This window comes from Strigops habroptila, chromosome Z, assembly GCF_004027225.2.
Source record: "Strigops habroptila isolate Jane chromosome Z, bStrHab1.2.pri, whole genome shotgun sequence".
NCBI classification, from domain to species: domain Eukaryota; kingdom Metazoa; phylum Chordata; class Aves; order Psittaciformes; family Psittacidae; genus Strigops; species Strigops habroptila.
Window position 1 is genome coordinate 41,283,887 of NC_044302.2, and position 16,651 is coordinate 41,300,537.

General features: G+C 41.5%; 1 protein-coding gene across 10 annotated transcripts in view; it reads left to right on the forward strand.

Moving 5' to 3' along the window:
* The window catches only part of SEMA6A (semaphorin 6A), a 118,382-nt gene that overhangs the window by 90,619 nt on the left and 11,112 nt on the right, over positions 1-16,651 (forward strand). For 8 of the 10 annotated variants that reach the window (XM_030469697.2, XM_030469700.2, XM_030469692.1 and 5 more), the window contains one exon: positions 499-663. The exons of the other annotated variants lie outside the window; for them this stretch is intronic. In XM_030469697.2, the coding sequence (XP_030325557.1) occupies positions 499-663 (165 nt within the window). The remainder of the gene's footprint in view (positions 1-498; positions 664-16,651) is intronic. 10 annotated transcript variants of the gene reach the window in all.

The following is a 16,651-nucleotide window of genomic DNA, read 5'->3' on the forward strand; positions in this document are numbered from 1 at the left end:
TTCATTCCGCTGAGACCATGGGACAGAGAGCCACTGCTGTCACCATATTATAGCCCTTCTGGCATTCCCCTTCTGTTTCAGCCGTATTAGAAGTTATTCCATTTCAAATTGGTTTTAAAATTGCTTTTTAACTAAGCCAGTACTAGACACATGGGCTGACATCTCAGCGTTGGTCAGGCATGTATAAATCTAGCTGAAGGATGCTTGACTCAGATGAAGTGTGCTCAACCTCTTCCACATGCATTTAACTTTGTTGAGTAAAAGAACACAACCGCCAGCTCAGTGGCAGCCGAAGGTGTGCACGCACCTTTCAGCACCCTGATCTGGAAGGTTCAAATCCCGTTTCTTTGGGGCCATGCTTTGAAGAACTTTGGAAGCACTGCTTAGCCTAAGACAAGAAGTTCACCCATCACCGAAACAAAGCAGTGTGTGCGTTCCTCAGTGTGGGAAGTGACTAATGAGACTTGTCTTCCCTACCTGTATTTATAATGTAAACAGGACACTCCAGTTCCCTAGTCCCAAGCACCACCACTTCCGACTCTCACGCTCGACAGGGTTATGATGCTAGGGGACGCATGCTGGATTGGAAGGATCCGCTTGGTTCATCTGAAAATACAGATCCATATGTGGCAGTTTCATCCCATAATCATCAAGACAAGAAGGGTAAGGCCTTGGAAATGACGTCCTGTGGTGAGGAGCATGGTGGGGGAGGACTAAAGTGTAACTGCTTCCAGCTGGCTCGGAGTAACATGTAATGAAACTCCTGTGCTATAATTAAAAGCTTATCATAAAGCCTGAAACTAAAGAGCCAATCTCAGTCCCAGTCCTAGATAATTCACTGCCTGAGGAAACCACACAAAACAAACAGAAGTGTATGCCTTTGCAGAGCATGTTTTGCATGTGTACGGGAAAGAGGGAAACAGTGGGGATTTAGCTCTCTTTAAACTTGATCTGCCCTGTTCTCTGGCAGAGGAAGATCTGTAGCTTACCGTTGATCTTAAGGGTGCGTTTTTATATTGGCTTTTTGTCTGAATCCCCAGGGCAGCACAGCAGATCTTGGCTGATTTCACATTATTTCCACTTCTCAATAACAGAGAAGAGATACCGAAGGTCTGCTCTAGTTTAACCATTGAAGTAAACTGACAGTAGTCCTAGACACTAGGCCTAAGTCCCGCTGTCAGTGAGACCTGAGCATCAAATACCTTTGAGAGTAGGAGCTGAAGACATCATTAGCGGAGATGGCTGCTGGTGGGAAGAGATTCTGTGTTGCATTTTTAAAGTACCAAAAGGTTGGAGTTAGATGTCATTTCAGAGTGTTCAACCCTGTGCTGAAGAACCCTTGGGTCCAGTACAAGTGACAGCCCTGTCCTTTGGCCTCCAGTCCCTCTTTGCTATACATACACAGAATTAGGCAGAGAATTGCCAAAACTTGCTACTTGGACTTGGGTAGAGAAGAAGAAGCTTTTCTCCTATGTGAGGATGGTGTTGCCTTCTCATTCCATCTTGGCCCGCCGTAGTTCTCCCAGCTGCTTTTAATCTGTGTCTCAAAAGAGGTTAAAATGGTTCCTTTGTAAATAGGGGACTTAGGTTCAAGTAGCTCCACTGCCTAGGGAGATCTGAGTCCTTGTTATTCTTCTCCAAGGTGTTCTTAGATAGCTTATTTCAATCTCTTCCCTGTTGAAGATGTTTCACTCTGTATAGACTAATTAAGTACTCAGTGGGCCTGAAGAAGGATGGGAATGAGCAAAACTCACTTGCTGAGTGGTTAGGGCACTCACCAGGGGCAAGAACACACATGAGCTTCAGTCCTTTCTGCTGTGAATACTTGATATAAAACACTTCAAATATTAATTGAAATGTGGATTCCAGTCTCTATTGTTCATTCATTTTACATTAAAAACTCATTAGGCAAAAGCATCAGCTGTTCCTAGAGAAGCTACTAGCATGCCAGACCTGCTGCTTTGCCTTGTCTGCCCAAACTAGTAGGTTAGTAACTCGTATTCCTTCCCCTCCGTCTGACCCAGTGAATCTTGAATTCTCTGCATTGGCCATGGAGACTTTGAACAGGGAGTGATGAGCCTGTTAACATCACAGAACAGTCTTTGGCAGAGCTGCATGAACAGCTGGCAGCGGTCTGGACCCAGACTGTGAACTCAGTGCCTGCTATTCACAACAGCTCCAGATACACAGTGCCTACCCCAGTCCTGGGGCATCCTGGATTTCTCACTGAATTCCCCAGGGTTGACCTCAAAGAACCTTCACAGTTCCTACCCATGAAGGCAATGGGCATCACCTGGCTGGCCCAGCAGAGATGAAGCCTGAAGCTCTTTTCCAGCTGAAAAGGCCAGTCAAATTAGGCAGGAGCTGCAGTAAAATTTCCCAAGATGCTATGGCAAACATTAATCTAGTAGCCTTGGCTTGATGACAGGAAATGGAATATGAAGATTTGAATTCCCTCAGGCAGAGGATGCAAACTTGTCTCCCACCTCCAGCAATTAGCTTTCCTATAAAAAAGGGGAAAACTGCCATTTGCTTTTCTTCCTTCAGTTGGGTTTTAGAAGTGGCCCCTGTTTGAACAATTTTTTTCAGAGCTGGATCCTAGACATCTAGGGGAAATAACTGCAAATCTAAAGCAAAAAAATGAATTTCTAGAACCTGATACGCTTACATGTGAGTTAAGCACAGAACCTCTCTACACCTGTGGGCTGCTGAGCCTCAGCAGAGGAAAAATGTCAGACAGCTGCCAAACTCGAATTCAAAGTCATAACTTAGGGTGCAAGTGACTGATGGTGCTGAAGATGAAAGCTCAGATTCCTATTCCTACATAAGGTCAGTTTGAGATATTGTCCTCATTTTTTTAATTCCTCAGCCCTTGCTCTCCAGCTGTAGAAGGGCCATTTAGAAGAAGTTATTTTTGGGTATCACATATGTAGAGGAGGGAAGGCAGATAAACCTCCATGCCCTTCTAAAGATGGCATGTGACTTACCTAGCAGTCCTCTTTCCTCGCAGCAATAAATCAGTGATAATGCTGACAGCCAGAAAAATACAACTATTTTATTTTTCTGTCCAGTCTATTAGTAACAGCTGGTATCCAAAACGCTTGAGGTGAGAGGACATTTCTTAGGAAATCCAGTGTTCCCTCTTTTGAGAGTAAGTGGTATCTTTCTTTCCTCTACCCTGAGTGGATGGGATGTCATTAAGCAGATTTGAGGAAAGGAAAGGAAAGGAAAGGAAAGGAAAGGAAAGGAAAGGAAAGGAAAGGAAAAAGGAAAGGAAAAGGAAAGGAAAAAGGAAAGGAAAGGAAAGGAAAGGAAAGGAAAGGAAAGGAAAGGAAAGGAAAGGAAAGGAAAGGAAAGGAAAGGAAAACAGAAAGGAAAGGAAAGGAAAGGAAAGGAAAGGAAAAAGGGAAGGGAAGGGAAGGGAAGGGAAGGGAAGGGAAGGGAAGGGAAGGGAAGGGAAGGGAGTGGCATCAGAAACAGATAGTTAAAGATCTGGCCCTTTATGTACCCACAGGAATGCAGAGACATGCATGCATTTTAATGGCACTATTTGTTATGTATGGGTCCCTACTTCACAAATCTTTTGCAAAGCAATGCTTAATAGATGGAAAGCTATCTCTTAAAAGCACCTTGTATGCCAGTAGAAGCTTTCAGAAAAATGTGCATTGAAAATATTAATAAATGTATAGCTGTTGGATTCTAATCATTTTCGCTTCAACTCACTGACTGATAAGGCTTACATTCAATAGTTCCCTCCCCAGGGAGTGATGGTTACCAAAGAGCCTTATTAGCACTTGACAGAGTCATTTAAATATCATGCATTCTTTGGTGCCTAATTATGAATATTGACAAAGCTGGAAGCAGTCTACACACAATCAAAACAATGGCGGCAGAGGTGACCGCATGGTTGTTTACCATTACCATCCACTTGTGTGTTGTTACTCCTTGCCTTGCCCAGTCAGAGCCAGCTGGCTCCAGAATTACTACTTTTTTGTTGTTTTAAAAGGGCAATGGAAAGAGTTCATACACAAAATTAAATCAGAAAATGTTATGCATGCTATCCTTTTATCAAGACTTTGTTTTCACTTTTGCTGTGATTTCTTTTACTTTCACACATTCACAAAGAACAAAATACTCACTTTTCTTTTTTTCTTTATATTTTCTCTTTGTTTTGCAAGGTACTTTGTGGTGTTCTTCTTTGGTTGTGTCTAATCCTTTGGACAGAGTTTTCTTTCTTTTGCTCTGCTCACAAACAGATTCTTACTGATTGTACTAATTGTACAGAATCTACTTGCTGCTTTCTTTGCTGTAGCACGGGTGCTTTGATGATGTCACATCCATCCATATGCTTCACTTTTAATTCAGTGCAGGCATCTTGGGGAATATCTGTGGGGGCGTGAAGAGGGGGTTCTTTAAAAGGGTTGACTCATGGGAATGTGACATTTGTGTGCCACAGCTTTAGTAGCTAAATATACTCTGGGATTGTTGTTTCTGAGCTACATCACATTTCTTGCCAAGATGAAAATGTGTAGTGCAACCCATAGAGTGGGAACTATGCATTGCCATCCCACTGACATTTTCATTTTGGCCATTAAAGAATCTGCCCTTATATTGCAGAACAACAACAACAAAAAAATTGGCTCTGATTGGGCAAACTGCACTCCTCTTTCCTCTTCTCTTCCAACTCCTTCCCAGAAAAAAAAAAAAAAAAAAATAAAAAAAAGGAAAAAAAAAAGGTTCTAGAGTATGTTTACATTTTGTTTCTTGCTGTGTTTTAGTGTTAATTTAATTGTGTGTTTCTCACCTTTGTTGAAACAGTTTCCCTAACCTTGCCATCTAACCTTCCCCCCTGCTGCCATTGTACTTGGTCTCCCCCCCTCCGCAGTCATGAAGCTCCTCCTGTGGAGTGCTCCAAGGCTTTACCCACTACACCCCAGCAGTGCCATAGCACTGTCTCTCTGTAGTCATCCTACTAACAAAGGGGGGAGTAGACACGTATCGCTTGTCGAGAGGCCTGCATGAAGAAAACAAAGAGATTTTCTTCAGGAGTAGCTGGCCTTGCCCCTCATTACCCTGCTGCCCTTCTCTGCTGCCTCCTGCCCTTCCAGCCTCCCTTGAGAAATGCCTCATGCTTTTCAAGTCCTAGGTTCATTAGCACAAATGCAGCTTACTGTTCAGTTTTCTCACTTGCTCCCTGAATGCCCAGAGCCTACCTTTTAATCACGGTTTTGATAAATTGGTTGTAAATTCAGCTTACAATTTTGTGGTTCTGCCGCAGCTTCTTCTCTACAGCATTCAGGTGGATGTGGCTGAGCTGGGCACTGAATGACCAAAGTGTAGCATTGCTGTTAGCAGGCTTAATGTTTGTATTCTTACTTGTCTCAACACCTGTCAAGCGAAGGTTATGATGTGGTATCTCCTTTCCTTAACAACCCTTTTGTCAATATCTATGTAACAAAATTATAAAGCTGATTAGAAGCTGGATGTGCTGGATACGGTTTACAGAGTTGAGTTGCTCATGTATTTGGATGTCAAGAGTGCTCCTGTAGATACAGTGTCTGATAGCACCTATTATCTTATAGATTGTAGAATCTATATTATTATTATTATTAATAATAATTGCAGCCCTACAGTACTGAAGTAGACATCATTAGTAATATTCAACTTCTCAATTTGGGTAGGGCTGTGTTCTTGGGGAGCCCAAGGGCTGTTCATTTCAAAACCTGACTCCAGAAGATATTTCATATTGTACACAAGTGGCTGTTACTAAATTTTAATGTGAGTATTGCTACTTGAAAGATTTGCCAAGTGCTGACAATGCTTGTCTCTGGAGAGCATGCAAATGTTCAGGCAGATTTTGCTGCAGTGAGATAGAATTCTATGAAACTTCAGGTGCAGTTATGGTAAAGAATGATAAGTGCTGATTTAACAAGATACTTTACAAGTAAACATGAAATAAGTGAAAAAAATCTGTGGCAAAGCAAAGCTTTGGAGTCTTTTTTTTGCATAAATTAAACAACTGGTGTTCAACTTGGGAGGGCTGAGTTTTACACCAGAAGTACATTTGCAGAGGATATTTTTATACAAAAATATTGTTATATGCAAATATGTGCAAGGATATAAAAGTTTCAAAGCATTTTTTATCAGAGGAAGCAGGAAGAAGTTACTATTATCTTGCTGGCATTTTCTAATAATTCAGAAGAGGATTTAAAGTGGCACAGAACTTTTCAAATCTTATCTTTTGAGTCAGTGTTTGCAGGTCTGAGGGGGAGGGCTTGGATATTCAAGGCAAAGCAAATACTCTGTGTTTGATCTATATCATCATCCTGGCATTATCATTGACTGATCCTAAAAAAAGTGTTAGGCTAATGGGAGAAGGAGTTGCACTGTAGTCAGTTCTGCCTGGATGGGACTCAGGACAAAATACAAACTCATAGCATGTGTGCCTGGGAGGAAGCTACACAAACACTGGTATTCTTTCTTTGCTGTCTCAAAGCATTGTATGCACAAATAAAGCAGATTGCAAGTACTTTGCAGTTCACTAAGAGTTTCAAGTGCTGAGGAAAGAATGAAGATCAAATCAGACCAGATCCTTCATTTACTGTACTTTCAAGTTTCTTGCCCAGAGTCTAGTAGAAGAATGCTGTGGGAAAGGGAGTAGGGGATTTGCTCTTGTTCTGTTTATAATTCCGTAGCATGTGGCTGAGAATTGAAGTGAGAGGTGTGATTACTTGGAGCTGTAGTTCTTCACAAAGGAATTTCACCTACACAAGACAAGATCATAGAATCATAGAATAGTTAGGGTTGGAAAGGACCTTAAGATCATCTAGTTCCAACCCCCCTGCCATGGGCAGGGATGCCTCACTCTAGACCATGTGACCCAAGGCTCTGTCCAGCCTGGTCTTGAACACTGCCAATAATGGAGCATTACCACTTCTTTGGACAACCTGTTCCAGTGCCTCACCACCCTTACAGTAAAGAACTTCTTCCTTACATCTAACCTGAACTTCCCTTGTTTAAGTTTGAACTCATTACCCCTTTTCCTGTCGCTACAGTCTCTGATAAAGAGTCCCTCTCTGGTATCCTTGTAGGCCCCCTTCAGATACTGGAAGGCTGCTATGAGGTCTCCATGCAGCCTTCTCTTCTCCAGGCTGAACAGCCCCAACTTTCTCAGCCTGTTTTCGTACAGGAGGTGCTCCAGCCCCTGATCATCCTCGTGGTCCTCCTCTGGACTTGCTCCAACAGCTCCATGTCCTTCTTATGTTGAGGACACCAGAACTGTACAGAGTACTCCAAGTGGGGTCTCATGAGAGCAGAGTAGAGGGGCAGGATCACCTCCTTTGACCTGCTGGTCACACTCCTTTTGATGCAGCCCAGCACACAGTTGGTTTCTGGGCTGTGAGTGCACACTGAAGCCGGCTCATGTTCAGTTTCTCATCAGCCAACACCCCCAAGTCCTTCTCCACAGGGCTGCTCTGAAGCGCTTCTCCGTCCAACCTGTAGCAGTGCCTGGGATTGCCCTGACCCAGGTGCAGGACCTTGCACTTGGCTTGGTTGAACTTCATGAGGTTGGCATTGGCCCACCTCTCAAGCGTGTCAAGGTCCCTCTGGATGGCATCCCTTCCCTCCAGCTTATCAACCGAACCACATGAACAGGGACTTAATCCACTTAAACTTTTATAGATCCATATCTAGACTAAAACCTACTTTTCCCATTAGGATTTAAATAGAGGTTGGCTGGATGAGTCTGTGTCAACCAAAGCCCGGCAGATTTTTTTTTTCAATAATGTTCTTAGGTAAATTAGCATCAGCTTAATGTAAACATCCCTGTTTTGGGGTGAGATGCGGGAGATGTGTGTCACACGTACCAGCTGCTAGGGTGAAATACTAAAAAAAATCTGTTCTTAAACAAACAAACAAACAAACTAACCTGTATTTGTCTAGAATGGCTCCAATGAGCAACTTGTCCGAGAATTGAATATCTCAGAGACTAATATGGCATACGTGCTGTGGAGCACCACTTTAGCTCCATATCAGGTAAATACCAGAAAGCCATGTTATCAATTAAATGGGACCAAATTTCTCAGCAGAGTTTTTAATGGCCAGATACCAGTGTCATCATACGAGGCTAATAACTAACAACAAACATGCCAGATTGATGACCTCACCATGCTGGAGATCCTGCTATCCCATGACATGCAGCAGAGGGCTATGCAGTCAGGATTAAGGGAACACACAAGACTTGTCCAGAGGAATGGCACTGATCCTTCCTCTGTTCTGTCTTGCATGTACGAGCTGCCTACTTCCAGGTCTAGAGGCATCTCAGAATGCATCCTCAAGTTCAAACAGTGGCAGTGGAAAACTAGATGCTAATTAATAAAATGCTTGTTGCATATAAAATTGATGAAAGAGTGCTGGAAGGATTTTTCTGACAACAGACTTTCTTCAAACTTGCTTTCATTATGCTTTTGAAAGTTTCTATGATAACAAGAGCGAAGAGACAGAAGATAAGGCATGCAGAAAAAAGGACAGAAACTAAGTCTCCAGGCAGGGCCAAATCCTTAAGGCAATTTTAATCATACATGTGGATTGTAAAAGAATACAGGGCATGATTTAGTGCATCTTTTCTGTGACTAAGTCTTCATTTCAAACCTCACGTAAAAAAAAGCCCGAGCTCATTTAGTTACAGTTTTTCTATAGTAGCCTTCTGAAAGTAGAAGGAGAGGAACAGTTTTCACTGCAAAACATAGACAAGTATAAGGAAATCAAAGTAATGGAAAGAGTATATTTCAACACACAGAAACTGCCAGTGCCACACATGAAGAAATGCCTATACTTCAGCACTATCACTAACTTAAAATTTTCAGAAATCAGAATATTTCTACATTTCACTGTACAGTACAGATTTCAGGTTAAACTATCAAAAGTGGAAACCTGAATAGTGAATTTGGAACTAAGGGCCATTTTCTACTTAGTAGCTGAAAAAAGACATCATTGGTAATAGAAGAAGTTGTGTTAATGTGCAACCCCTGGTTAGGAAAACTATCAACAGAGCTTTTCTGCTCCCAAGTTATAGGATCCTACAAATAAAAGAAGGGTGAAGTTTAAAATAGAGCTCATAAAATGTAAATGTGGCTGCAGGAAACAGCAGGTATCCTTGACTTGTAATTGTCCGCCTGCATAGATTTAAAGTCAGGCCATCTATTTCCAGGCTGCAATGAGCAATAGGAGCTTGTCTCACTAATACAGGGAAAAACCGTCATTGCCCTGGGACCTTGATTTGCTTTTTCAATAAAAAAGGCCATGTCTAATTTGTCAAGGCAGCTGCTCAGGGTTCAGGGCATTAGAGCTATTGTGTGGTGGACTAGAACCCCAGCTGCATTCATCCACAGTCACCCGGTGAGGAGAGCACAGACTGCCTCGTGCTCATTTGACCCTTGTAGCACTGACTTATTTATCAAGAGCTGGGAATTCGCTGTAGGGTGTGCTGGCCCTACAGGCCCACTACTCTATCTGGAAATAGCAAAGCATAATTGGGGGACAGGATGTTAAGTAACACCCAGTTTGATTTTTGTGGCGTTTGTATTGAGTATAGTGAGACGTTGTGCCATGCAAAGGGCAACCCAGCCTTTTAAATAAGAGATGTCTGAAACTGCTTTAAAATTTGAAGGGATTTGTTAGCAGACAGTGTACTAGCTGAAAGACACTTACAGCACCTTTTGGTATTAATGCCAGTATACAATTAAAATGTCAATATGCTGTTAAAGATACTTGAATAATTCATTTTTCTCATACAGGATGTGCCTAGTTTCAATAACTGTTTTAATTAATAGGTAAGATGTCCTGTAGTAATTTTACAACAGCCTAAACATTTACAGTCCTGGTTCAGAGCACTTTTAATATGATCTGTGGTTTGTGAACTGTTTAATTACATGCCTCTGTACAAAACACCACCTACATTATTCTCATACAGATAACCTTTCAGTGAATGGTGTCAACATCCCTTTTAGTATGTAGGAAGGACACTGTCTTACTCTTCCTCTTTTTCTTTAAGAGTGTAAAAAAGGGAAGCTTAATTCTTTATGTCAGGATGGGCTGGTGCTTACTGATTAACAGCATGCAGTTAATTAAAAAAAGAAGAACCTGGAGAGGGCATAATTTAGATTTTGCCATGTTAATTTTATTAACCTTAAATACAGATAACAAATGTCATCATGTTTGGAAACTAGTTGTTCCTATGAATATCCTTAGTTTAGTCAGGTGTTTAGGCAGGTGCTACTTCGAGCTCTTAAATAGTCATTTAGTGAGATGCTATAGTCTCTGGTATCTGATTACTGTTGCTGTGACTTTTGCTAGATTATTTTAATCATGTGTCCTAAGATTTGCTGTGCCAGTAGCTGAGAAAGAGGATAGGGAAAAATATGCTGTTATTCTCATGTTACAGAAAAAATAAAAGATTCTTAAGGGCATTTTATTGAGAAGTTTAGAAGCAGATAGTGCAAATTTACCATTATATAGAAAATGTGCATCCTGACATCCCCGTAAGGGAAAAAAGAGCTTCATTGGCCAAGCTGTAAGCTTTTGAAAGCTCTTAGTCCCTCATCCCAGAAGAGACTTGTCACAGTTAGGCAAATAAATACACAGACAAGACAGTGTACACTGAGCATCAGAGCTGTGACTGATAAGCACTTTAACCACCAGCTGATATTCTGACAGCTCTCCTTGCCCCAGCAGATCAGAGTAAGTCAGAGTCCCTGCTGAAGCAGATTTTAACATCTCCATTGGCATTAGAAGAGCTTAGGGCAGTTTATAGAGAAGTTGCTGAAGAATCATTAAGAGGCATTTCTGGCGCAACTGTACAATACAGCAAACATTTGGAAATGGCTAACAGCACATTCATAACCAACTTTGTGTTGGCTGGGAAGAATACCTGTAATACTCTGAAATAGTGAGTCCCAGTGGATAGCCTCCAGACTAATTCCAGCCTCCCACATCTACCAAAGTAGATAGCTCTGGATATAAAACTGTAGTTCTCCCACCAGCAACCAAAGATTGCTATATTTTGTGAAATCTCAGATGAAGGTGCAGCTTGATAGCATTGTCACAACTGGGCATAAACTAGAGTGTTCTTTCATACGCCCAACAAGGATTTTTTTAATTGGAAAATAACACCAGCTGCATGCTGTCAATAATATGCCATCTTGCTCATGCTCCATCCCATCTCACCCACAATTATGATAGAAAATAAAAGAACAGCTGTTAAAAAGTGGGGGGGGAGTGGGGAGGGATGTGTGGAAGAGAGAGAAGCAAGCACATTTTTAAAGCCCTACAAAGCTACTGTTATTCAGTGTCATGTTCTTGTAGAAAGAAACAGAGGGGGGTTTTTTTGGAGAGCCTGAAAGATCTGCAGTTACTAAACACAAACAGTACCAGCACAGACAGAGAATTTAAGCATGCACAGAAACACCTCCTGAAGAGCCGCGTACTGAAGCCTGCATTAAAATAGCTCCAAAAGTCTGTTGAGAAGCACATATTTTCCAGGTGTTTCTTTAAGTCAGAAACTCTTCTTGAGTTTCTGTTTGAAAGCAAGCAGGGTGAATGAGGCCGAAGCCATAATGCTGAGTAAACACTAAGTAGTACTTGTTTTCAAAGCTGAAAGAAGTGATCATGTCATGTGGTGCATGTTAGTAGTTTTTTTGAGCCCATAGTCACCACTGGAGAAATTTAATTCCTGCCACCAGGTTATAGCTCCCATCAAACTGTTCAACCATTCTCCATGTGTATTCATTGCTGAATGAGTCCCAGTCAGATACTCTTAAAGGAGGGCACAGAGCAGGAGTGCCCTCTGTCGCTTCTTCTGCCTGCTCTCCCCACTGAACTTCTTGCGTTCACCACAGAGCCTGCCCAGAGGTTTGGGCAATCGCAGCTCATAATAAAGAACATAAAGAGCAGTGCTCTTTTTTTGCAGATAGCATTCAGCTTTATCTCTACATAACACTAGTCTCTATTCAGTATCTTAAAGAGGTCTTACAGTCCTGCAGCACTTCATATGTTTTCTGTCTAAATATGACCAAGCTACGGGCAATATCCTCAGGCACTCATCCAGTAAGACCTATTAATTTCTCATACCCAGGGGGATTTGTTTATCGAAGTGTGTGGTTCTCACTCGTAGAGCTAAATTACGAATATGAAATCAGCAGCTACTTTCATATACCCAGCATCACATCCTGGAAAGACAATACAGTTTATCTCTACTTGCTCATGGCAAGACAATTTGATAACATCAGCTGTGCTTCCCTGAAAGGTTTGGTCTCAGCTACACTGTGTTTAGAAAGGAGGAGGAAAATAAATACATATCATTGAGAGAAAAGAGACTGTGATAAAATTTGTTAGGGTCCAAAATGCTAGGAAAAAAGTGAGGCTTTAACCACTCACATGGAAGTTTGTATATTTGCAGGTCAGTAAATATATCTTGAAAGCTACTTTACAGCTATGAAAAAGCCTTGTTATAGCACCTACCTTCATGTTGATTAACAAGCTGTGCAAGTTGCCTGGTTTGCCTGCAGCAGTGGAAAATACTGGCTTAAAGAAAGAGCATGAGCAGAAACTGACCAAACACTACAGTAAATCTAGGAAATGGAGATTCGATCCGGTACCAGAACTGAGGGAAAGGCTGGGGGAGTTGTATTGCAGAAACACTGCTGTTTGTGAGATGTGTGGTAAAGCAAACACACAGGTATGTCTGCCTGGCCTGCCACTGGACAGTCAAGAGGATATCTGGATGGGCTTTAAATATATGTGTTGGAGAAGACATGTTTGCCCACACTACTGTGGTTAGAGTCCTGCTGGCCCCAGGACAGCTTTCTTGGAGCTGGGGCAGGTACTGGCTTGCTAAAGTATATCCTCTGAGATTAATCATAGGATCGTTAGAGATGGAAGGGACCTTAAAGCTCATCCAGTTCCAACCCCCTGCTATGGGCAGGGACACCTTCCACTAGACCAGGTTGCTCGAAGCCCTGTCCAACCTGGCCTTGAGCACTGCCAGGGGTGGGGCAGCCACAGCTTCTCTGGGCACCCTGTGCCAGTGTCTTACCACCCTCACAGTCAAGAATTTCTTCCTAATATCTAGTCTAAATCTCCCCTCTTTCAGTTTAAGCCATTCCCTCTTGTCTACAGTCATCTCGTCCAGGGAAGCAGACAGGCCGTAGTAATCACTGAGTACATGATAAAAATACACAGACAAGAAACATCAATGAAGTTATGGCATCAAAGTGCCTGCAAGGTGGGCAAGTGGTTAAAAAAAATAGGTTAAAAAATGCAGAGAACTACAAATTTGACAGAAAGAAAAAATGCATGAAAGAAGCCACCACTGGAGATAGAAAATGAAGTGAGAGAGATGATAGCAGCACCAGGACAAGAAGTCCATCAGGGAAATGCTGTCTTTTAACTCAGGATGTGGCTGGAGTAACTGTGCTTGCTTCACTGGAGATGCTGTGGATTCGAATGAATGTAATTGAGAGGAAAGAAGGCTTCTGATACTGATATTGGAAGAGTAGTGAGATACCGAAAAAAGAACTGGTGGTAAAATTAGTCTTGCTGACTCTTATGGCCAGTATTTCAAACTCATCACAGTTCCTCGGTCACTTAATGTATTCAAAGCCAGATGAGGCTATGAGACTGCAATACAGAGGGAAATGATAAACCTAGCAGCAGACATATGTAAGCTATTTTTTGTCTACAGCACCAGCCCTGCAAATATTTCTAGAAGCAGCAGTCGTCTTTTACTGATCACAGGGCACAGGTCTTTTGACTACACCTGCACTGTTCATGAGTGTCAGAAAAATGAAGAGTTAGTCCACAGTGTTTGCTTTCTATCACAAAATACACAGTCTTTAATCACAGAAGAAGTTTCATCCTCCTTCTGTGTAAGAGACTTTCTATGGAGTCCAGCCATATTCCTAATGAGCACCAGCAACCCAGCTGTGGGCAGAAGGACTATCCCTAAGAATTACAGTTCTGTGCATGAGTAAACATTGTTGGCTTGGTCATGTAGTTGTTCAGCAGTTTAATACTAATTTCCAGGGACCTCAGTAAATAGGGTATATAGGGTACAGTCTAATTACTTAAAAGTTTTGGACGTGTAATAGATGGCTCCTTTGTTAGTTCAGCTGTGATGTGTTCAGTCGCATTAGTAGCTCAAAACTAGTATTTCCATTTTTGTGTCTTTAAAGAAGATCAGAGCTGATGAGGAAAAAATTTTTGCTTTTAGGTCATATGCACTGTTTGAAATTTAACCCCAATTCTTCCATAAGGCTGCTTTGAGCTTCAGTCTGCTAAGCAGAGCTGCTTATGTTGACATTCAGTGAACTTCACTTTTCCCTGTTGTGCAGAAAGGCCATAGTTCAGAACAGGCTGTAAAAAAGGAGGGGGAAAGCCATGGATTTCTCAGTGACAGCTTCTCCTTCCTTGACACTGTTCATAAAAACTGCTTCCAGCAAGGCACTGGGCTGCCCAGAATACATAATGCCCACAGCAAGGGAAAAAAAAAAAAGCATTTGTTCTGCACCATCAGAGGAGCTCCATGCAGTGAAATGGGAACTGTGAAGATGAGAGATTCACTTTACAGGCTACAACAACTTCTCTGGAGCCCTGAATTCATGCATATTCAGCCAAACATATGTAAATCTGGTTTAACCCAGCTGTGAAAGATCCCCTGAAGTAAACTAATAAAGAGCAGCTGGATATGTTTAAGCTCAGCCCAGGCATGGTAGAAAGGTCCCAGAATATGCACTGAGCTTTTTTTAATCCATTAGAGGAAATGCAACAGACTTTAAAGGAAACTTGTGTTTTAAGATGCAAAGCAGCATAAAGTTTGCCTTGCTGAAACAGGCTACAAAAGAATTAATTTTCCTTGACATTTGGATTTTATACATCTTTTTTTAACTACTGTGAATGCCTGTGTTTTACTCTTTTAAAGGATCTGCTATGTGTGATTATTTCACATCACACAGAGGCATCTAAAATTGTCATTGCTCACTGGGAGAGGGTGAGAGGTGAAGGAAAGTACTGAAATCAGGAAAGTTCAAAATGATCAGCCAATGTGTACCACCTACCAGTTGGAGAAAGGTTGTCAAGCACTTTCTAGTGCAATAGTTGGCCTTGAGCCTAGCCACTGGGACAAATACAATTGGGCTAGCTTCAGGACTCTAATGACTTTCATCATTATATTATAGATCCAGGAGGTCATGTATCTCAAATCTTCTCCCATATCTGCAACCTTAATAAACTGGTTTATTTACAGAATTACTGCTTAGAAGTAACACAATTAAAAAAGCTCTAAGAGCTTGCTATTCCAGTCTTCTTCAGGTCTCCCTCCCCTTCATTTCAGTGAGAGTGGGACTTGTCTAAAGCATGAATTTCCTGGTTCAGATCTCGTAATTTCCATCTATAATCCCTTTCAAAAAAGAACTGCTTGTTTCTAATTTCTCAAAATTCATCGATATTGTCATAATACTGTAGTTTTGTATGGCTGTTGTCACATGCAGAAAAATTGGATTGCGGACTCATAATCAAACTAAAAACAGGTAGTTGAATTCTGTTCTGAAAATATTACTTCAAGACTCACTGGTTATCTGATATGGATATGGTCCTCTTTTACTAAGTTACAACCATCTTTTTTCTGTAGAGAGTCGTGTTGTCAGTCATCAAAAGTGGAGAGAAGTGATATAATTTGAACCAATTGGAAGAAGAAATAAAACCACCTTTAGAGATCAGTAAATGAACCTATCCTAGAGGGATTGCTTCTGAAACTTCTCAGATTAAGGGCCAGAAAATCCTGACAGAGGCCACTATGGCTGATCTGATTGTTTAGATCTTTTTCAAGGCTTCGTTATGTGTTACTTCAGACACATTATACATCATTGGTTTTCTTTTCATAGTTTTGAAGTACAATTTCTCCTCATACCTCCAATGATCCTCAGGCCTCTTGTCACTGAAGGTTTTCTCTTTACCAGATCCATTCTTCTCTCCCAGGGCATGCATCTGCTTTTTCTTTGCTCGATATTTCAGTCTGCTAGCTTGGGTAACTGGCTTTGAGATCTGTAGAGTGGAATCTGGAGCAAGATGAATTGCTCTCCTCAGCACGGTCATGCAAAACTTACAGTTGCAGACCTTTACAAATCAACAATATAGCTTTACTGCGAGGGGTTCGGGAAAACAGTATTTGCCAGCAGGTTTAACTATGAATGTCTGAGCTGTTTTTTTGTAGCTGGTGACACCGAAAGTCCAGAAAAATGACTGGTAGAATTGCACTGAGTCAGCAGAGTAAGTCTTTGCAGCCAGAAAGAAAAAGTTTACTTACTGTTTTCAACAAAGCAGTTCCGATGAAGTGGCAAACATCAAATCATCAGGATTATAATGTGGTTGGATTATGTTAAACCTTGAAACCATTCCTTCAAGAAAAAAATGAAATATGAACTCAGAAATGCATGATAGGCTTTGGTCATTCCTGAATGTGCTATCACTTTAAATCTGGGTGTCTGGTCTAAATTTGTCTTCTGTTTTTTTATTATTTCTATTGCTGGTTAAAAAGGAGGAAGAAAGCTTGTTAATACCTGCAGGGATTTTCCAGAATGAGAGTCTTTTAGCAGCA